Raw genomic sequence first — 20899 nt, forward strand, 5'->3', positions numbered from 1 at the left:
TCTGTGCTGACAAGGCGGCATTCGGGCAGCATCTCTCTGCCTCTGCGGTGTGCTCTTCTCTTCATCTTCCAGCCATAGATTTCTTTTTCTCCGACAAGGGCAGGTCGTCTTCATTTAGTACTACTCAGCAAGCGGTGTACACGGATTACTTCCAGTGACGTGGTCTGCTTCACACCTATCTCATTTTAATTGAGCTCGTCTATTCTGATCTTTGTTTGCTATCTCAACTCTTCGCACGACCTCGCGTATCGACCATATCGCACATTTCACACATGTGTTACTACTTTTGCAGGATCTGAGCGTATTCTGTCTGCCACAAGCCCGAATCTGGAAATAAACCCTGCTCGTCATCTCCAAATCCCGCATACTGGTGTGAAGCAGGGCGCATACAGTGCAGCATCGAGCACATGCTTCTCAGCGAATGAGATTGCTCAGCCCGGTTCTTTCGCCAAATATTTGCATACGTTTCACAGGGCTCGCTACAGCCTGATCAGTCGATATGGAGGCCGCTCCCTACGTTCTCAATGCTGTGACCTTGGGCACCCAACATTATGACAAAGTCAGAAATCCTGCACAAAAACGGTGGGAGAAAATGCGCGGGAGAGTGCCCAAAGATGATCCGGATATCGTTGATTCAAGGACTATGGAAGAGAAGGGCTATGTCCTTCGCAGGCGGTCACAGGTGCAGCCAGATGAAAAGATCGTGGAAGTCGTGAGACACAAAGGAGAGGTATTGCCTCGACGACCGCGGAACAGAAGACAGACGAGTTCAATGGACGGCCGGTATCCACGTGATTTTGGCGGCTATGGCTCTGACTCTGAAGGATCCATTCCCCCACGAGGCCGGAGAGCTAGGTCTATAGGCGGCCGTTCGCGACGCGGTAAGAGCTCCAGCTCATCCTCGTCCTCGTCCGACCTTGGTTCCTCAACCGATGAAGAACACGAAATGAAGAAAATGCGCCGCAAGAAGTGGATCACTGCAAGTTTAGCATCGGTAGCAACCATTCACGCTGCATCGAAAGTGTACTCGTCGATCGAGAGCCATGACAAACGAATCATCGCCGTTCAACAAGGAGAAATTTCGCCCGAAGAAGCACACAAACAGTCCCGCAACGCGAGATGGCAGGATGCTGCAGCGATCGGTCTTGCTGCGTTGGGTATCAAGGGCGCAATTAGTGAATGGAAAGAAATGGCCGAGGAGCACGAGAAACACAAAGAATTATGCGAGCAACATGAACTGCAACATAAAAGAAGACTAGAACATCTACGTCGTCAAAGAGCGAAAGAATGCACCGGCTACTACAAGGGTCGAGATGGACAGTGGTACTACGATGGTCCTTCCACCCAGGACTCACTAAGATCGAGGTCACGATATCAACGATCAGAAGGTTCTCAAAACACATACGATCAGCTTGCTGGCCCACGTCAGAACGACAGGAAAATGATTGAGGGTCCATCAAGGCGAGATCGTAGCGTCTATGGCCGAGATCAATCCAGATCAGCTGCCCGAAGCAACTACGATAGGGATAGAAGTGATGACAGGAGTCCTGTCCGCAGGCGTTCCCCAAGCAGGAACAAGAAAGTGAGTGCATATGATGATCGGTGATCGGAAATAAATGTCCAGTCATTGATCTTTTCTTTATTTATAGCATTGTAGTAAACTTTGCGCCTTTGCAAACAACCCACTTGCTGTCTCAGCCGCCGCTGCACCGCTCCTAGGAGCAGCAGCATACAAATTCACCAAGGTTGAGCTGACTAATGATACATTCTTAAAGATGAACCCCGAACGAGAAGAATACCTCAAGAAGTACAAGGCCGATCAGCATGGAGAGTTTAAGGATTTCGCCCAAGATACTCTCGAAGAAGTACTCGACCACCTATAGCGGGTAGCAACCACCGCCTCTCGCTTTTCAGGCCCATCACAAGCCCCAAGACTACTGAAGTCAGGTCGTCGCCCATGGGGGCACATGGCGCGGCCGAATATCTTCTGCTTTAGCGTTGACGAACTCACGACTTTACGAGCACCATGCCCTGCATTCAGTTAGACAAGAGCATCATGGAAGACATTGAGTTAGACGAAAGCCGCTTTGATTGCATTGATCGATTTACCATGGACATTCTAGCCCGGTGTTGAACAAACCACTTGTATTGAACATGAATGTATCTATACTTGCTTTACATTGACCTGGTGTTCCTCTCCCATAAACTTCGAACATCTCCCACTTCTAACGTCAGTACAACCACACATTACAGATGTCATCGCAGTCATCAAGCGAACTTCTACGTCTCCCTGTCGAGCTTCGCGTGCAGATCAGGAAGCTACTCCTTGTGACATCAGATTCCGTGGTGCCTTTTCGACAAGCCGCACAGTCATCCAACCGAATATCCTCTCCACGTACCGACAGCTTCCAGATGAATGCTTGCCGGTTCTAGCCCGAGAAAAGACAGTCGATGTCCACCTTTCTGTTGGTCCGCCTGGTTTGCGGACGTCCTCCGTTTCGCTGCTTCATGTTCAACTTGGAGAGCACGCTCCTCTGATAGAGATATGCACGGTACTCCGGCACGTCCAGTTCATTGAGAAGAGTCCGACTAATGATACACATATTCGACAAGACAGAGCACATTCGCAGATGCTGGAAGGTACTCCGCATCATCTTTCCAACTCTGTTCGACGCCCATGTCTCTGTGTATCTCGTCGGAAGTACTAGGCAGAGTGGTCAAGGACCATAGGTGGGAACTACCTAGCACCTCTAGGACAATGCGTTGCAAGGCAATACACTTTCAAACACATGCACGAGAAGATGAATAGTCTGACTGGTCCGGCGTGCAACAGCTCATCGAGAGTGACACGCCTATCCTAGACCCAAGACCGATACTTGCCGAAGCTGATGACCTCCTGCGCTTGACGCGGCACTTTACACGTGACGACTATTGATGGCGCCGTCACGAGATCCTCATTGCCTGACAGTTATCCTACATGCACGAGATGGCACGACAGTACAATCAAGAGATGTCTCTGGCGGTGAGACATGCCTTCTGGGAGCCGATACAAGAGGGCATGGGACGACCGTATCCGCCAGACTGGGAAGGCCGTGTCGATGATTGTCCTGTAAGCCGGTGGTTATATGACCATGAACAACTGATTGCAGCAGCCAGCTCGCGACGTGGACGAGGATAGAATGCTCAGGTTGCATGACTACTGTAGCAGCAGACTCAATAAATGGGCGACCGATTGATGGACAAACGATGACGTTGGGATTTCAGTCAACACGCACCTCCTTCTCTGAACCCCCATTGTACGGTTCTCTCTTTCCGCGGTGTAGCTACGCTGCGGTGCTGGCTCGGGGCGCTCCTTCCCCCTCAGTGTCTTTCCAGATCAAGCTAGCGTCAGGCTCGAATCTTATCTTATCTAGACCCCGCCTTTGTAAACCACTGCATCTACAGTGAATCCTATAGAAAGTAGGTACTCTACACTTCTCCATCATCGCCTTCCCTGAACATCAGTCAAAAGCCTCATTGTCACAAACAAGACGTAACCTCCAAGTGTAGGAGACCAGCAAGAAGATGTCGCCAGGCTCCTGCCCAAAATGCGGTAACAAGACCAACGGGACCAAGTCTTGCGGAAGTTGCGGTGCAGTGAGTCTCCTTCTGTCGATATCGTTTAGTAGTGGTCTGTTCTGGAAACTCACGCTGACTATCCGGCTGCAGCAATGTCCTCGTTGAGAAAGTTGACACGCTGAGCAGCCAGGGTCTACCAAATGAGTTGGCACGGCATGGTTACGACAAACAATCTGATGATGAACGATCCGAACTTGGGCGATAGGTGCTGTGGTGAATTCTGAAAATGATACATCGATGTCAGAATCAATTCTATTGACGACACTGCTCCGTGCAAATGCTCGGAACAAACCTTTCTCAAACCGGGAAGAGAAGCAGATTTCCAACGAACAGCTGTTCTTTCCAACAATGTGGGCACGCCACGCACCTTGGATCGTAGATGTGCGATTAGATCCAGCCCACCAACCCCAAGGCGAAGTTTCTATGAATCGGCAAGCCACCCATGATTTCGATGCCATCCTTCTCTTCACCACTCTTATACTTCGCAAAGATCTCCTTCAGCTCATTCACATCCCAATGCACCCATATGAATCGCCCAGACCCAAGGAACAGTGACTCTGGCGATGCAGCCCAGACTGTCCAGTCCGCTGGTAGAGATACTGTGTATTGTTAGCTTCGCCCTCTAGCAGGATGGTAACATAACTTACTATCGTCCTTCGGATTCAAGTCGTAGCCGCTCTTGTTCCTCTCTCGCTCAATCATCTCTGTCTCTATGATGCCAGGGTGGTAGTTCAGCACGAAGATATCCGGGTGCTCCAACGCAACGTGTTGCAATAGTTTCGCCCCTGCTGCCTTGCCAAGCGAGTATACCGTGTTAAGCGGCATCTCAACCTGTGCCGCACCGGTGCTCGTGTGGATGATCTTAGCGCGGAAGCCCGTCTCGTCTGCTTCGGTGGGGATGTGTGGTATGAATGCCTTGACTGTATTCAGAGTACCAATCGTGTTAGCGTTCAGAGAAGCCATGAGATCCTCGGTTGTGACTTCCATGACGGGTAGGAAGCCAGGACTCATTCCTGCGTTAGCTACAAGGGTGTGGATTGGGCCGTTGATCTGCTTTGCGAACGAGGCGAAGGCGTCCTTGAGGGCTGCTTCGTCTGCGATGTCGGCTGAGTAGACGTGGACTGATACTTCAGGATAGGAACTGGTGATAGTGCTCTTGAGGTCTTCTAGGGGCTGTAGTCTGCGACCGACGAGAGCGAGGTTTGTGACTGAAGCTTTGGCGAAGGATAGTGCGGTGGCTTTCCCGATTCCTGCACCGCCGCCTGTTATGATGACGTTCTTGCCCTTCTGTGAGAGGGCTGGGAGGGAAGGTGAGATCGCATCATAGCTTGTTGTGTGGTACGTCTTGGTTGGGGATGGAAATGCAGACATGGTGCTGGTAGTAGAAGAGGTAATGGTCGATATCGAACAACTCTACTTCACAGGACGAAGTAAGTGTGCGAAACAGCATATTTATAGACATCCGTAACGTTAGCAGTGACTACGAAGATACTTCTATCCCGGCCTGATGTTATGCCTTCGTGTTTCATGGGCAGAGCAAGGGTATGGCGCTCTGATGTCGAGCATAAGCATTTCGCAAAGCGGCTTCATTGAGCTAGGATATTCAGCTTCATGGCCCGTCAGCAGTTGTCCAATAGCTATGCACGTCGTCTATTAGCTTGCGATGAGCACGATGTTCATCGCTGATTCCAAATAGTTCTAACGTAGTGCGGGCCTCACACAGGCGGTTTTTCTCGATGCAGGAAGGAAAGAATAGTTCCTCTTGCTGTGTGAAACGGCTGCTTTCGAGCGAAAGAATATTACAAAAGCAAAGCCTTTGAGGCGGTGGAATGCCTTACTGACCGGGGCACGCTCGAGGTCAAGGAGTCGAACAGCCCGAAAGCGAGGAGTAGCTCGGCCGAAGCGAGAAAAGACCTGCATTCGTGGAGCTTACGGTCGATATTCCGCAGATGTGGTATGTACACGTACGCACGAAATGAATGAACTAAGGACATCCGCAAAGCAGAGGAGCCAGAATGCACCTTGTCGTTTATCTACCAATGCGAGTTAGACCAACCTCAATATAGGTAAGTTTCCGAGGACAAGCCTTGGCAAGATATCACGCCTGGTACGGAGGATCACGGGCATTACAGCCCATGCTACTGCCTCAGGCTTCCATCAATCCTAGCGCTTGCCGCAACCTCAAATCGCTGGTCTATGGCAAGTGGTACATCTTTGCCAGCATCTATTAAGATCGAAACTGCGCGGTAGAAGACTCTACACGATGAAGAGTCTCAAGCGCAGCTTCGGTGATAACACAGCCAATATCTCCAGCAAGGTCTTCATCCGATCGCTGAAGAGTGGCAGAGTACAGAAGGTTGTTCGAGAGCAGTATCTGCGCAAAGACATTTCATGCTCGTCACAGTTATGTTCGACTTGTGCTTCGAATGCTGCCGCAGATGCCAGTGGAAACGTGCCAAAGCCTGTTCTTTCACGACAGCCAGCGAAGACGAAGTCTTTTGCTAGTGGCCACTATCTCGTGCCAGATACCAATGTATTGCTTACAGGTATAGACTTACTAGAGCACAGCGATGCCTTCTACGATGTCATCATCCTTCAGACCGTCCTCGACGAGCTACGAAACAGATCTCTTCCGCTCTACAATCGGATAATGTCCTTGGTGAAAAGTGAAGAGAAGAGGTTCTATTTGTTCTTTAACGAGTTCCGAGCTGAGACAAACGTGGTTCGTGAAGAGGGTGAAACCGTGAATGATCGAAACGATCGAGCCATCAGAAAGTCTGCAGAGTGGTATGCTTCTCATCTAAAGGCGGCAGCGAAGAAGAACGCACCAGCGATAGTGGTAATTACGAATGATGCAGACAATCGGAGGAAGTCGAAAGCAGAGGGCATCGAGGCATTGTCGTTGCGAGAATACGTAAGTGGGCTCGAAAATGCAGACCATCTCTTGGACATGGTTGCCGAAGGCCAGGATCGAGCTGTTCAAGGAGAGTTGATATACCCGGAATATTTTACGCAATCACGAATGCAGACAGGCTTGAAGGCCAGTGTGTTGCATCAAGGTGTTTTCCATGTCTCGCCATACAACTACCTCGAGGGTACCGTCAAGGTCCCGGCTTTTGACAAGCCGCTTCTCATCCTTGGTCGAGAAAGCAGTAACCGATCAGTGTCAGGGGACGTGGTTGTTGTTGAAGTTCTGCCCAAAGACCAATGGAAGCAGCCGTCAAGCAAGATTATCGACGAGGAGGCTATGAACCAAAATGAGGGTGCTGATGATGAGGAAGATAGGGGCGCAATTGTTACTGAAGGCGAGCGCCGAGCATTGCAAGAAGAAGTCAAGAATGCTCACCGTGCCGGTGCTGATCGAGCACAACCCACAGCTAAAGTGGTCGGTGTCATGAAGCGAAGCTGGCGACAGTATGTCGGTACGGTCGACGCAACATCTGGCGGTGGCAACCGTCAACAGACCGTCTTTCTTGTGCCCATGGACAAGAAGATCCCGAAGATACGAATGCGCACCCGGCAAGTCGACGAACTGATTGGCAAACGTGTTGTCGCGACCATTGATGCTTGGGATAGGGATAGCAGATATCCTGCGGGTCACTTCATACGATCATTAGGCGAACTCGAGACTAAGGAAGCTGAGACTGAAGCTCTACTTCTTGAATACGACGTGCAGTACAGACCGTTTCCGAAGGCCATCCTCGACTGCCTCCCATCCGAAGGAAGTGACTGGAAAGTGCCACAAGATAAATCTGATCCAGGCTGGCGAGGACGGAAAGACCTTCGAGATCTTCTTGTCTGCTCTATTGACCCACCTGGCTGTCAAGACATCGACGATGCCCTACATGCTCGTCAGCTACCCAACGGCAATTTCGAGGTTGGTGTACACATTGCTGACGTGTCTCACTTTGTGCGTCCAAACAATCCTATGGATGCAGAGGCAACATCTCGAGGTACCACAGTCTACCTAGTTGACAAGCGCATTGACATGCTGCCATCACTGCTGGGTACAGATTTGTGCTCGCTGAAGCCAAATGTTGAAAGATATGCTTTCTCCACAATTTGGGAGGTGACACCAGATGCAGAGGTAGTCAAAGCGGACTTCACAAAATCTGTCATCTATTCACGAGAGGGCTTTTCTTACGAAGCGGCGCAAAAGAGAATCGACGACAAATCTGCTCAAGATGATCTAACTGCCGGCATGCGCGTCTTGCTGCGCCTATCGAAGATGCTCCGTGCCAAGAGAATGGCAGCAGGTGCTCTCAACTTGTCCTCGCCTGAAGTCCGCATCGAGTCCGCTGATGTTAGCAACGAAACTGGTGACCCCCTAGCTGACGTTAAGACCAAGGCTTCACTGGAAACCAACAGCCTAGTCGAAGAGTTCATGCTTCTCGCCAACATCACGGTGGCTACCAAAATCCAGTCAGTCTTCCCACAGACAGCACTACTTCGACGACATGCCACACCACCAGCAACCAATTTCGCCGACCTCTCCGACCAACTCAAGCGCATGCGCGGCATGGAACTTGATGTCTCCTCTTCTAAAGCATTGGCCGATAGTCTCGACACATGCGTTGACCCGGAGCATCCATTCTTCAACACACTCATCCGCATCCTGGCAACTCGCTGCATGACCTCAGCCGAGTATTTCTGCAGCGGTTCGCACGCAGAACCTGAGTTCCGCCACTATGGACTTGCATCAGAGATCTACACGCACTTCACGTCGCCGATTCGTCGTTATGCTGATCTGCTGGTGCATCGTCAACTGGCATATGCCATCGAGTACGAAGGTCAAGGATCTGAAACTGTCGACGAAGGACTACGGAACAAGAGCAAGCTTGAGAATGTGTGCCGTAATCTGAATTTCAGACATCGAAATGCTCAGCATGCTGGACGAGCGAGCATTGAGTATTATGTTGGTCAGGCCCTGAAGCAGCGACAAGCCAGAATGGGTGATGAAGGTGTGATCGAAGACGGCTATGTGATGCGAGTTTTCGAAAATGGTGCAGTGATATTCGTGCCGAAGTTCGGTATTGAAGGTGTCGTCAGACTTGAGGACTTTGATTTGTCGCCGAGGAAGAAGCCTAAGAAGGGCCAGCAGAGTGCAAGCGAAGAAGATTTGGTGACGAAGGAAAGCGAATTTGAGCCTGAGAATTATGCCTTGACAGTGTTTGAAAAGGGCAAGCGGGACGAATCGGGCCGACGGGTCGAGTTGTTCCAGGAGGTCAAAGTGCGCGTTAGCTCTGAGGAAAAGGGCGGCGCTCGCGAGAAGGGCAAGAGGAAGGTCAGAATGGTGGTGCTTGCTTGAGGACGTTTTGTAGTGGCTGCCCAATCGCTCCCCTTCGAATGAGAAGTTGGCCGATTCTTCTGGTCCTTTTCACGGCGTTCTGGAGCACGCCCGTCAACTGTCGTACCCCTCCTTGCCCCAGATGGCCGCCACCACTGCATCTCACTCACGGCGGCACAACCCTACTCAGCCACGCCAGTAAATCCCTTAGGAGCGCCGGAGAAGTACTATGGCCCATCCTCTCATACAAATGACCCTCCACATCCCTCTGCATATCAACCCACTTCCCCAATGCCTCCGCCTCCAGCTTGAACAAACTCGTAGGCACAAGAACATCCCGATCACCATGTCCCAACATCCACTTCTTCGTCTCAGCCTCCGGCTCCCCACTATATCCACGCACCTTGCGTATCGCCCCAATCCGATCCGCAAGCGGAAAATATCCACATATCGGCACCATCCCCGCCACATTATTCCGTTCTTTCCCAACGAGACCCCAAACCAGACTGACAGCGCAGCCCTGACTGAATCCGCCGACTACGATTCTGTCCTTCTCTACACCGCGATCGAGTTCCTTCCGTACTAGCTCATCGATCCGATCGCATGCGGCTAGGATCCCCTCCTCATCGTCCGGCGCTGATTCATCCTCTTGTTCTGTGCCTGGGACACGAGGCTTGAGCGCGTTAGGGAGCGCTTTGGGCATGTACCAGGCGTTTTCCATCGCTTCGGGGTGGCGGCCGGCGTTGGGGAGGAGCCAGGTGAGGTAGGGGAGTTTGTGGTTGAATTGGAATTGTTGGGCTAGGCCTGGGTTGTATTGGGTTAGTAAACCATGGTGAGGTAGGAGGTAGATGAGATGTACCTAGTGGTATACCCTCTGCATCATCGCTGAAGCCGTGAAGGAATATGAATGTTGCGGATCGACCGGCGGATTGGTCTTCTGCTTCGCTGATGTAGGGCTCCGGAGGGGACATGTTGGGTGTGGCTGGCCTTGTATTGTTGGTGAGAAAGCTGCTGCTGCAGCGGACCGTTCGAAGACTACATCTTAGAAAGAGTATCAGTCAGACAAAGGTGTAGCGCCTGATGCTATTGTTCTAGAAGTCAAATGTTGGAGCGAAGTGCTTGAGCCGTTCAGCCATGCGGAGAGACTTGCGTGAGTGGTGTGTCGGATGTGCCCTGATGTTCACCAGATGCATTGATGGTAACTAGATCTATCCGTATTCTGCTTATCAGCCGCTGACGTATCGGCGACTCGAAGGAGTCAAGCTTTGCGGGGATGTGCGACTGGAAAGCCAAAGCTCCTTATCTTGGGCATCGACAATCAGTCGACGTATCTATCTTCAACCCACGGCAGCGGTGGATGTTCACGCTGCTGGCAAAGATGACTGATGGCAGCTATGGCTGAGCATGTTGCGCAAGACTGGGGCAGTCACCGACCTCAGGATCAGAGATCGCTTTGCAAAGGGACTTCGTGCTCACCAGGGCTAGTAGTAGCAGGTGCATACCATCCATCACTGGATTGTCCTAGTGCGGAAGGTGCGTTGCATCCTTGTCAGGCAGGTACAAAATGATCGAGTTCCCGCTGCTTGATCTTCGAGCTACCTCCAGCTCTGCACTCATCCTTCGCAAAGCAACAATGTTATCATTGTTCCTGCACCTTGTAGCAGGCTTGTCATTACTGGCACAAGTCAATGCTAACCCTCTGCCTGCCTATGTCGATCTTGTTCAAAGGCAAGCATCTGCGAACCGAGGTGCTGTAGCAAGTGAGAGCGATATCTGTAGCAAGATAGGTATCGACATCATTGAGAATGGCGGAAACGCAGCAGATTCTCTTGTTGGGACCGTGTTCTGCATAGGTGTCGTCGGGATGTATCACTCTGGCATTGGTGGAGGCGGGTTCATGCTTGTTCGAGCTCCGAATGGAACGTACGAGTTCATTGACTTTCGAGAGACTGCTCCTGCTGCAGCCTTCCAGGACATGTACAACAATGACACTGATCTGAGCATCTTCGGTGGTCTTGCAAGGTTGGTCACTTCTCTCGTCCTATGTATCCCTACTAAACTGACCTTCAACAGCGGTGTTCCTGGTGAGGTCAGGGGTCTACAGAACCTGCATGAGAAGTACGGCTCAATGCCCTGGAAGGACGTCATGCAAGGTGCTATTCATACTGCTCGCTATGGCTGGAACGTAACGCAAGATCTCGTCCGCTATATGCGGTCAGCGAACGCGTCAGCAGAAGTCCCAAACTTCCTCTGTGTTGAGCCAAGCTGGGCTCTTGACTTCTGTCCAAATGGTACTTTGGTCGGACTGGGAGACGTTATCTCGAGAAAGCGGTATGCTGATACGCTGGAAACTATCGCCAATGAAGGACCAGATGCTTTCTATAACGGTGCCATTGCCGAGACGACAATCGCAGCACTCCGAGCAGCAAACGGTACGATGACCGTTGAAGACTTAGCCAACTATACGGTCGCGATACGTCGCGTGAATAATATTACCTATGGAGACTATAATCTGTACAGCACTAGCGCACCAAGCTCCGGTGGCATTGCCCTAACCACGCTGAACACCCTGTCCGGCTACGGCAATTTTTACGACCCGGGTACCGCCAATCTGAGCACCCATCGTCTGGATGAGGCTATGCGTTTCGCATATGGAGCTCGAACAGGTTTTGGCGACCCTCTTTTCGTAGCGAATTTGTCACGTTACGAGGAGGAGCTACTGTTGCCTGAAACAGGAGCAGACGTGCGAGCCAAGATATCTGATGTCCAGAGCTTCAACGTGTCGTACTATGATCCATCAGGTATCGAATCGTTGGAGACGCCAGGCACATCTGCTGTTATGGTCGCCGATGCATCTGGAATGGCGATCTCACTTACCACAACGGTCAACCTGCTCTTTGGCTCGAATTTGATCGTACCGGAAACTGGTGTCATCATGAACAACGAAATGAACGACTTTTCGATTCCAGGATCTTCGAATGCCTTTGGTTACGCGCCTTCGCCGTCCAACTACATCAGACCAGGCAAGCGACCTCTGTCATCCATCTCGCCTGTCATCGCAGAATTCGCAAATGGGACCTTGTACTTCGTAATCGGTGCCGCAGGTGGTTCCCGAATCATTACCTCGACCATTCAGAATATCATTGGCGTTCTCGATAAGCATTTGACTGCACCAGAAGCATTAGCTCAACCACGATTACACGACCAGCTGATTCCTAATCAAGTCAGCTTTGAGTACGCATACAACAACGAGACTGTGGCTTTTATGAAGTCACTCGGACACAACGTGACATGGGTTGCGCCCGGTCAAAGTGCAGCACAGGCTGTCCGAAGGCTGCCTAATGGTACTTTCGAGGCTGCGGGTGAACCTAGACAGCTCAATTCGGGAGGGTATGCGACATAACTGTTGAGGAATGTCTGTTCTATCAAATTGTGCGACGGGGCCAGCCCAGGTTCCGGGAAAGTGCTGTACAGCTCTACTATTCAGTCAATGTGTCCCGCCCTTCGCCCTATGTTGGGGCTCACGGTTCTTGAAATATGCTCTGTATGCATGGAAGACTTCCAGACGAGTTCTAGTATGTGTTTGTCACTACGCGAGAATACACGACTTCGCGTGCGATCGATTGCCCGATGCTGAAATGCGTTAGGTTGGTTTGTAGCGAGGCCATATTCATACATGCATAAACATTTGTGCCTGAAATGTACAGCTAATGCCTGAATGTAATTCGAAGCTTGGACTGTTCAAGCGCAGCAGAGAGGGGTGTCCTTTCGTATCCAGCGAATCAAAGCAGTATAGCATCGAGCAAGCAATCTTGGCTGCTCCATTGCTGCATGATCTAGCGGAGATAACCATCGCAACCGTCGCTTGCATCTCCCTGATATTATCCGAGCCGAAAACCGAATGTGGAGTGGCTCTGCAGTGTTGTCGTCCACGGAGGTTCCGTTGGTGGAAGGAGGAGCGATGGCGACTTGCACTCCTTGTTTGAATATACACACGTCGTGTCACGGCCTAATTCCTCCCAATACATCAACAACTTCCTAAGAACCTAACAACTCTTTGTGCACACTGTTCTGCGGCACTCGCAGATTCCTAGGTGAGGCCTCCCACACATTGCCGGAACCAAAAGTCCACACCGAATAAGCAAAAGCGCCAAGTGCTTCAGGTAAGTTCATCGACTCCTTCCACTTCGCGTTGGCTCCACATTCGTACCATCTTTGCCTACTATCAATACAACGACATTCATGGCTCTTACTCACACGGATGCAGTCTGGCATCTGCCACAATGTCTGGGGAACCAGAAAAGCCTACCTCGGCTGGCGAGAACGTCCAGAATACAAGACGTAGCACATCATCATCTCGGCGTACAGCAACAACAGCACCGCCATCATCACACGATGCACATCCTGATGCAGACGTCGAGAAGGGCGTACCTGTAATCGACACAACTGAAGATGCCGACACAAAAGGCCCCATTGAACGGGTTATCTCAGCATCTGCCTCAAACGTCGTTGACTGGACCGACTCATCAGATCCTCGAAGGCCAATCAACTGGACAGTCAAGAAGAAATGGACCAACTGCGCTATCATCTCAATTCTTACGTTCCTAACGCCTCTTGCCTCGTCTATGGTCGCGCCAGCGGTACCTCTCATGATGCGCGACTTCCAATCAACAGATTCGACATTAGCGTCATTCATCGTGTCAATTTATATTCTGGGTTATGCCATTGGCCCTCTCTTCATTGCACCGATGTCAGAAATCTACGGTCGACTACCAGTGTATCACATCTGCAATCTTCTCTTCGTGGTCTGGAATCTGGCATGTGCTCTTGCCCCGGATCTAGGTAGCCTTCTCGCATTCCGACTGCTCGCAGGTATCGCAGGTTCCTGCCCCATCACTATCTTCGCTGGTAGTGTCGCAGACGTGTTCATCCAAGAGAAACGCGGTGGAGCAATGGCTATTTGTGCACTTGGTCCACTCATTGGTCCTGTCATCGGTCCTGTTGCAGGGGGATTTCTCGCAGAGGCCGCTGGTTGGCGATGGGTATACTGGCTGATCACTATCGTATCTGGCGTCACCGCCGCATTCTCAATCACCTTCCAACGCGAGACCTACGAGCCAGTCCTACTCCAGCGTCTGACCAACAAGCTGAAGAAGGAGACGGGAAACGAAAAGCTAAAGTCTAAGCTCGACTCCGGAATCAGCAAGAAGGACTTCTTCATCCGCGCCATTGTTCGACCCACGAAGATGCTGATTTTCTCGCCTATTGTGCTTGCACTATCCATCTACATGGCTGTCGTCTATGGCTATCTGTACCTCCTCTTCACAACGCTTACGCCCGTCTACGAGGAAGTCTATGGCTTCGGGCCTGGTCCAGTGGGTCTCGTCTTCCTTGGCATTGGCATAGGATCAATGCTCGGCTTAGTCGTCTTTGGTGCTCTTTCCGATCGACTTCTCAAGCGATTGACCGCCAAGAACGGCACCGGCGAGATGAAGCCGGAATATCGTCTGCCACCTCTCTTGCCAGGTTGTCTATTCATCCCAATCGGCTTGTTCTGGTATGGTTGGTCCGTCGAGAAGCAGATCCACTGGATAATGGGTATCATCGGCACACTGTGGGTCGGTTTCGGTATGTTGGCTACTTTCATGCCCATCCAGACTTACCTAGTCGACGCATTCACCGTTCATGCTGCCAGCGCCATAGCCGCGAATACAGTGCTGCGAAGTTTAGTCGGTGCGTTCTTGCCGTTGGCTGGACCGAAGATGTATGCGACGTTGGGATACGGCTGGGGAAACAGCTTGTTGGCTTTTATTGCGCTGCTGATAAGTCCGATAGCGTGGATTTTCTATCGGTATGGGGAGGTGATACGGAAGAAGTATGCTGTTGAGTTCTAGGTTTGGGAGCATGCACAATGGAAAGAGGATTGCATAGCGACGGTGTACTCCTTCGTCCAAATTCTATCCGGACAGTCTCTAAAATTCACCGTGTTGACATCCAGCTTACTACAGCAACATACGGCTTTATGCAACACAGGAGCGACTAAGACTTGGTAACTATACTTACTTACCTGTAGTGTTTCATATAGAAGCTTGTTAAGCAATATTTCTAGGTGCTGTTGTCGAGAAATTGCGCTCTAAAAGTAGGTAGTCGAGAAATTGGGTACTACGGTTACGCGAATTTGTCCGGATAGAATTTGGACGAAGGAGTAATATTGCAGAGTTGGGACACACGCATGGAAAAGAAGAATATCGTAAGCACTTGTATGGCGTGGACCAGATTAATAAACCAGACGGCCACGATATGCGGCAAGTCGATTCTACTCTTCCCCACAGTCTACACTCACTGGCATAACATGACAGCATCCACTTTGAGCCCACATTATGGCGGCCCATGCGACCTCACAGTTACGCATTGTATTGAAGGAGTGTGACTTAGTCTCCGTTTAAAGGTATCTTTGCCGCACTGCCAATATAACACTAGATCCAGTTTCCAGCGTCATAACGACGAACCCCCAGGCTGACGATAACCCACATCAGTCACGCCAGTGAGCATTTTCTGCCCGTCGGAACAGTAACATCGCGATGATATGGCCTGAACGCTCGTCATCCAAGCACCGACCGCCACGCCGGTTTGCGCGTTGGTGGACCGACTGACCAGCACGGCGACCAGAATACTCAAACCAAGAGCCGCGAGTGAAAGTAAAGTGAAGAGCAACAGGTTCGGGCCCTCTTGAATCTCAATGCCCCAGCCGACGTCTTTTTCAGAACCGGTGTGTATGAGCGAAGCTCCTGATTTGTATGGGAACTCTCTTGACCAGTCAGAGTTCGGGTGGTCTGCTGCCTTCTTGTTCATGAAGTGGACGAACGCGTGTGGGGGGATTGCAGGCTCGTTCATTGGAAAAGGCGTGAACGAGTACTTTCCTCTGTTGATGTATTGCTTCCAAGGGAAGCGTGGCTCGTTGAGTGAACGAGGGCCAGCCAGCGCTGGGTTATGTTGGACCACGGATTCGAAGGGTTGGTAGGTTGAGGTTGCCGAGAGATGTTAAACTAAGAGTGCTAGCGGGGCTGAACATGATAGTCCTTGGTAGCTGCTACTCACTCGGACGGATTTTCCTGCGATCGTTGCTGCAGCGGGTACACGAACAGTTTGAAACCAGTGCGATTCTCCTTGAAGATAGTATGGATTGGTTGAGTACGACTCCGTCGATCGGGAGTGGACTGACCACACTACTGATATCGATCTCCGCTAGCTCATGTGGATTGTTTTTCTGATAGATGCAGATCTCGGGGTATTTTCTACCTGACGTAGTGATATCGTGCTGTGCTTATACACTTGTCTCAGACTTCGATGGCTGGTCTCCCGAAGAGTCTCTGTCACCCTCTGGTTGGTCCATGCCAGGACTGGCCGAGACTGATGGAGATGGGCTTCTTCGAGCAGTGGGCTGATTCTGTACCGCTTCTGAGCTCGTATCAAGGCCCTGGAATTTTCTCGTTGCCGTCCATAGATGCGGGGGCAGCGTTGCTGGGGACGGATCAATAAAATCGCCATAGAGCAATTCTCCACAGTCGCACTCCCATTCTAGCCGGACCATACCTGGTTTGATAGGTGGCCAGAAGAGCCTGATGCGCGATATTAGGATACGTGGTGACTGCAAGGGTATCGGAAAGTAGGTAGTGACAAAGTCGACAACTCTTGCTGGTAGGACCCAGCGAGTCGAGCTCATCGCCTTTGCGGTAAAGCGCTTGAGGATGCCGGGCGTTCTAGCTTGTTGCTCAAGGGGTATGCCGTTAGACGGTATCTCATCCATCGACGCAGGTTGTGGCATGATGGGAACTCGCCGAGACTTGAGATGTTACTGTCTTCTGAGTTTATGGGAGATGAGAACGAAGAAGAAATTGGTCAGACAAGAATATATTTCTCTGCGCGCGGTGACATGTTTATAGAGTTCTGCATAGTCGAGCGTGTTTGCTGACTGACTTCTTTCACTCCCTGCACCTACCGGATTGCGTTCCATTCAAGCTGCTTATAGCATTCAATGGACGCGTGAAAAGTAACGTGACGCGCCATCATTGTTCATGCTGACCTTCACCCAGTTGAGTGAACAGAAGGACATAACACGAAGGTGATACCCGTTCAGGAAACTCATGAGTGAAAGGTAGTAAACAACGATGAAATCTGGCATACTGACAAGCCAGAAGCAAGACTTGCAGTTGCCGTAATATATTACGGCTCACTATAGAGTCCTGCGACGCTATCATGCCAGAAGCATCAATGATATCACAACTGCTACTGCTTTCCATGTATTTCCCCTTGGGAAGGAGCCTTCTGTTAGATCGCAGCTGGTTTTCGCAGGCACTCGATGTCTGTGAAAGAGAATGATGAACTGCGAACAACAATCGTTGTATTTGACTAGCAGTAATCCTGTCTAGACATAGGTTGATCGATTTAACCACCTTAGTATTACAAGATACGTATGAAGCAATCGTATGGAACGTAGCGTTCATGAGTGCGAGTTATCGTCCGAGCTCATCATCGTACCAGCATCTGCTTTCTCCATTTACTGCCCCAGAATCTGCGCCGCCTTGTAGATCTGATATCCGGCCAATCCACTCCCAACAGCCCACATCGTACTCCTAAAGAAACTCGTCGTATGATCCGCAATCTGCACATACGCAACGGTATACACCGTCCTAACCATAAACCAACTCGCCACAAAGCTCGACAACCCCATCACATCGCCTCCTGTCGCCGCATGCCCCAGTCCCTTCACCGTCGCTCGCTCCGCGATGACTGAGGCTAGAATGGCCGCGGCGTAAAGCGGCATCTGCTCGAGATTATTGGACTGGGCATTTTCGGCGCGCTGGTATTTCTGGTAGACTGCGTCGGGAACTTTTCCTTGGACGGCGGAGGGAGACAGGGAGGCTTTTGGGTTGGCGTTGTTGACTTTGTAGCCGTTGGAAGAGAGGATTGCGCCGGCGTACATGTGCGGGAGGAGGGAGAAGATGTAGTAGGCCGGGATTGAGAGGAGGGGGTAGTTGAGAGTTGAGGAGGACATGGTGGTGGTTGTGTTGTGATTATGTTGGTCTTGGAGTGATTTGTGTGATTTGTGTATGGTAGATGGTTATCTGATGAGATGTGGAAGATATGTAGAGGGAAGAGATGAAGAGAATAATAATGGCTGATAGCTAGGGTAGCTTGGTGAAGTCAATCCCTGAAAGGCCATGCAATGACGTTTCGGATGTTTTGGCGGAGACATAGAAGCACGCGTCATGTCGCGTTCATAACGTTATGATGGGGAAGATAGCTGGGCCGGTCGGTCACATTGCCAAGACATTAGTTCCAGGCATCTAAAAATCCTGATTAAGCTTATGTTAAGGCATTATAGCGGATACTACTAGAGCTATAGTGGATATAAATGAAATTGACCTTGGGTAAGTTATAGTAATCTACGTATTAAGCTTACGAGAAAGAAAGAATACAATAAGGCCTTATAACGTACTTTACTTACTTTAAGTACTTCTAAAGTGCTTTAATAAGTTTTATATAATAAAAAGATATAATACTATAAAGTATATAGAAAGTACTTTATAGATAGTAAATAAAGATTAGTAAAACTTAGATATTAAAAGTAGTTTCTAAGTAGTTATTTTAGATATATCTTTTAATAGATTCGATACTTTAAAGTTTTTACTTATATATTATAAGTATACTTAAGTATATAAGTACTTCTAAAGTGCTTTTAAAATATAAAGTAAACTATATTAGGTTTCTTAGAGTAGTTACTTATTACTACTAAAAGTATCTAAGTACTTAAGAAGTACTTATTAATAATTATATAGTAAGTACTATTACTTATAGAAAGTATAAAGTAATTAATAAAATCTAGGTTTTAGACTATATACTCTTTTTATATCTTCCCTTTTATATAATAAAGGTCTTAAGAAGTACTTATTAAATTACTTTTATATAGAAGCCCTTTTAAAGGCCTTTTAATATAAATACTAGTATATTACTTAGTTGTACGGAGGAGTAATAAGCTAGTAAAGAAGAATGCCTTAGACTAACCTAGTTAGGGTTTCTAGATGCCTGGAACTAAAGTCTTAGCATTATGACCGACCGGCCCAAATGTAGACTCTTATAATGTCGACGACACACCTATCGATAAGCATTATCTCGGCCGAGATTATCGAAGTCGACGCCCGAGGCTATCTCGAGAAATCCCTTACCATCTCAATAGGATGCCCGATGCACAAACACCCCCTTGTAGATGAACGTAGTGCCTGTGCCACGAAGGATGTTACACGAGTCAGTGAAACAAGCAGCCTGAAGATGAAAGGAATCATGGTTATGGGAGCTACCGGTGTACATCCATAACCTCACTCGCAACTTTACTCCGCGCTCGGATTTTCTCGCCCTTAAACACCAACACCCACGGCACGATCGTCAATACCGCCGCAACACCGCCTAAAAGACTGCTCGCGCCCGGAAAACCCAACCTCCGAAACATAATCTGACTGAACAGCGGAAAGACCCCAGCAAGGATGTTCCGACAGAAGCTTTGACATGCCAGTGCCGAACTCGCGTAACGATGATATACATCCGCCAGGTAATTGAAGACAGCCAGGTAAATACTGAAAATTCCCATCATCGCACACCCAATTCCTAGACAGGGCACGATCCAAGGTATACTTCCGTAACTTGTCCAGCCAAACCAGAACAGACCAATGGGTAGAAATGCGGCCTCCAGACAAGCAAAGTAGAGACGTCCTTCGGGGTTGTCGAAGAGCTTGGGGCGCCACCTCTTGGCGAGTTTTTCTTGGTAAATGCTGATTGTTACTGCGATCAGCACGCCAACGATGAGTGAAGCGAAAACTGCACCTTGTTCTTCGATCGTAAAACCGTGGTTGGTGCTGAAGACGAGAGGGAGGACATTAAGTTGCATGTACAGGACACCCCACGCGAATGCGGCCCATAGCGAGAAGAAGAACACCACTGGCTCAGTGAAGAGGAGCTTGAACGGCGTTGTGAGACTGAGGTATAGGAGGTGACCGATAGAATGTCGTGAAGCGTCGGCCGCGACGGTATAGCGAATTGGATAGGAAGCTGTTACTTTCTCCGCGGTCGACACCTGTCCGCTCAAAGAATCAAGATATTTGTTGATCTTCTTCGCTTTCCGGCTCAACAAAACAGACCCTCTTGTCTCCTTGAACAAGATCACCATTGCAGTCATCAATAACCCCAACGCAATAACTTGATGCCAGAAAACCCACCTCCAATTCGTCCTAGGCACAACGAAACCACAAAGCATCGGTCCAAACCCGGTCCCTGCTAGTGCGCTCGCAGAATAGATGGCCATCGGCGCATTTCTATCCTCAGCATGGTAGATATCACTAATAACACCACCGATCATAGTCGCGAACGTAGAAGCTCCTGCACCGACGAAGAAGCGTGCAACTAACATACCGGCGAATGTGTCAGTGACTGCGCAGCCAATTTGTGCGACCAGGAACATGAAGCCGGAGAACAAGAAGATCGGGCGTCTACCGCTGAGCTCACTAAGTGGTGCGAGGAACATGGGCGAACATGCGAAGCCAACGCACCATGTTGTTACGCCTGTCTGAAATGCTGTGCCTGAGACATTCCATTTCGCGCGGAGTGGTTCGGAAGAGATTGAGTACGAGCCGGCACTATAGGCGGCGAGGAAGGTAGCGGCGCATGAGAGGACCATACATGTCTGTTTTCGTATATTTGACCATTTGAATGGTGAGTCGTAGTTCCTGAGGTTTGGGCTGCCAGGTTGGTCGCGGAATGGCAGGATTGTATCGAAGGTTAGATTTTCGTGTCTGACATCTCCTTGGCTTTCCTCCAGGTCATGAGGATTGGCTCGGTGCCTCTTCGAGTGTATGGAATCTATCTCTCGATTCGACTCTACACTCGGACTTCGTGAGCGTTCGGTCATGTTCGAAGGACGAGCGATGCGACAGCCACGTGCAG

At 49.9% G+C, this 20899-nt stretch overlaps 9 protein-coding genes across 9 annotated transcripts; 4 read left to right on the top strand and 5 right to left on the bottom strand.

Annotated features, from left to right (window-relative positions):
- Positions 1 to 499: 499 nt before the first annotated feature.
- On the top strand, positions 500 to 1883 carry PMZ80_004013 (uncharacterized protein; the record flags this gene model as incomplete). Its single annotated transcript, XM_064872440.1, has 2 exons — positions 500 to 1602; positions 1658 to 1883. 2 exons carry the CDS (start codon positions 500 to 502, stop codon positions 1881 to 1883), a joined length of 1329 nt encoding a protein of 442 aa, XP_064731098.1.
- Positions 1884 to 4005: 2122 nt separating this feature from the next.
- On the bottom strand, positions 4006 to 4989 carry PMZ80_004014 (uncharacterized protein; the record flags this gene model as incomplete). The annotated part of the gene is made up of 2 exons (XM_064872441.1): positions 4006 to 4217; positions 4266 to 4989. 2 exons carry the CDS (start codon positions 4987 to 4989, stop codon positions 4006 to 4008), a joined length of 936 nt encoding a protein of 311 aa, XP_064731099.1.
- Positions 4990 to 5881: 892 nt separating this feature from the next.
- DIS3 (exosome catalytic subunit dis3) lies at positions 5882 to 8926 on the top strand (the record flags this gene model as incomplete). Its single annotated transcript, XM_064872442.1, has 1 exon — positions 5882 to 8926. The coding sequence occupies one exon, from the start codon at positions 5882 to 5884 to the stop codon at positions 8924 to 8926; it is 3045 nt and encodes a 1014-aa protein (XP_064731100.1).
- Positions 8927 to 9071: 145 nt separating this feature from the next.
- On the bottom strand, positions 9072 to 9876 carry PMZ80_004016 (uncharacterized protein; the record flags this gene model as incomplete). The annotated part of the gene is made up of 2 exons (XM_064872443.1): positions 9072 to 9709; positions 9765 to 9876. The coding sequence occupies 2 exons, from the start codon at positions 9874 to 9876 to the stop codon at positions 9072 to 9074; spliced, it is 750 nt and encodes a 249-aa protein (XP_064731101.1).
- A 593-nt stretch (positions 9877 to 10469) lies between these two features.
- On the top strand, positions 10470 to 12308 carry PMZ80_004017 (uncharacterized protein; the record flags this gene model as incomplete). The annotated part of the gene is made up of 1 exon (XM_064872444.1): positions 10470 to 12308. One exon carries the CDS (start codon positions 10470 to 10472, stop codon positions 12306 to 12308), a length of 1839 nt encoding a protein of 612 aa, XP_064731102.1.
- An 880-nt stretch (positions 12309 to 13188) lies between these two features.
- On the top strand, positions 13189 to 14799 carry PMZ80_004018 (uncharacterized protein; the record flags this gene model as incomplete). Its single annotated transcript, XM_064872445.1, has 1 exon — positions 13189 to 14799. The coding sequence occupies one exon, from the start codon at positions 13189 to 13191 to the stop codon at positions 14797 to 14799; it is 1611 nt and encodes a 536-aa protein (XP_064731103.1).
- Positions 14800 to 16229: 1430 nt separating this feature from the next.
- On the bottom strand, positions 16230 to 16712 carry PMZ80_004019 (uncharacterized protein; the record flags this gene model as incomplete). The annotated part of the gene is made up of 1 exon (XM_064872446.1): positions 16230 to 16712. One exon carries the CDS (start codon positions 16710 to 16712, stop codon positions 16230 to 16232), a length of 483 nt encoding a protein of 160 aa, XP_064731104.1.
- Positions 16713 to 17462: 750 nt separating this feature from the next.
- PMZ80_004020 (uncharacterized protein) lies at positions 17463 to 17960 on the bottom strand (the record flags this gene model as incomplete). The annotated part of the gene is made up of 1 exon (XM_064872447.1): positions 17463 to 17960. One exon carries the CDS (start codon positions 17958 to 17960, stop codon positions 17463 to 17465), a length of 498 nt encoding a protein of 165 aa, XP_064731105.1.
- Positions 17961 to 19259: 1299 nt separating this feature from the next.
- Positions 19260 to 20864, bottom strand: PMZ80_004021 (uncharacterized protein; the record flags this gene model as incomplete). Its single annotated transcript, XM_064872448.1, has 1 exon — positions 19260 to 20864. One exon carries the CDS (start codon positions 20862 to 20864, stop codon positions 19260 to 19262), a length of 1605 nt encoding a protein of 534 aa, XP_064731106.1.
- Between the last annotated feature and the right edge of the window lie 35 nt (positions 20865 to 20899).

Source organism: Knufia obscura, assembly GCF_036327395.1.
Source record: "Knufia obscura strain CCFEE 5817 isolate CBS 148926 chromosome Unknown scaffold_4, whole genome shotgun sequence".
NCBI lineage: Eukaryota > Fungi > Ascomycota > Eurotiomycetes > Chaetothyriales > Trichomeriaceae > Knufia > Knufia obscura.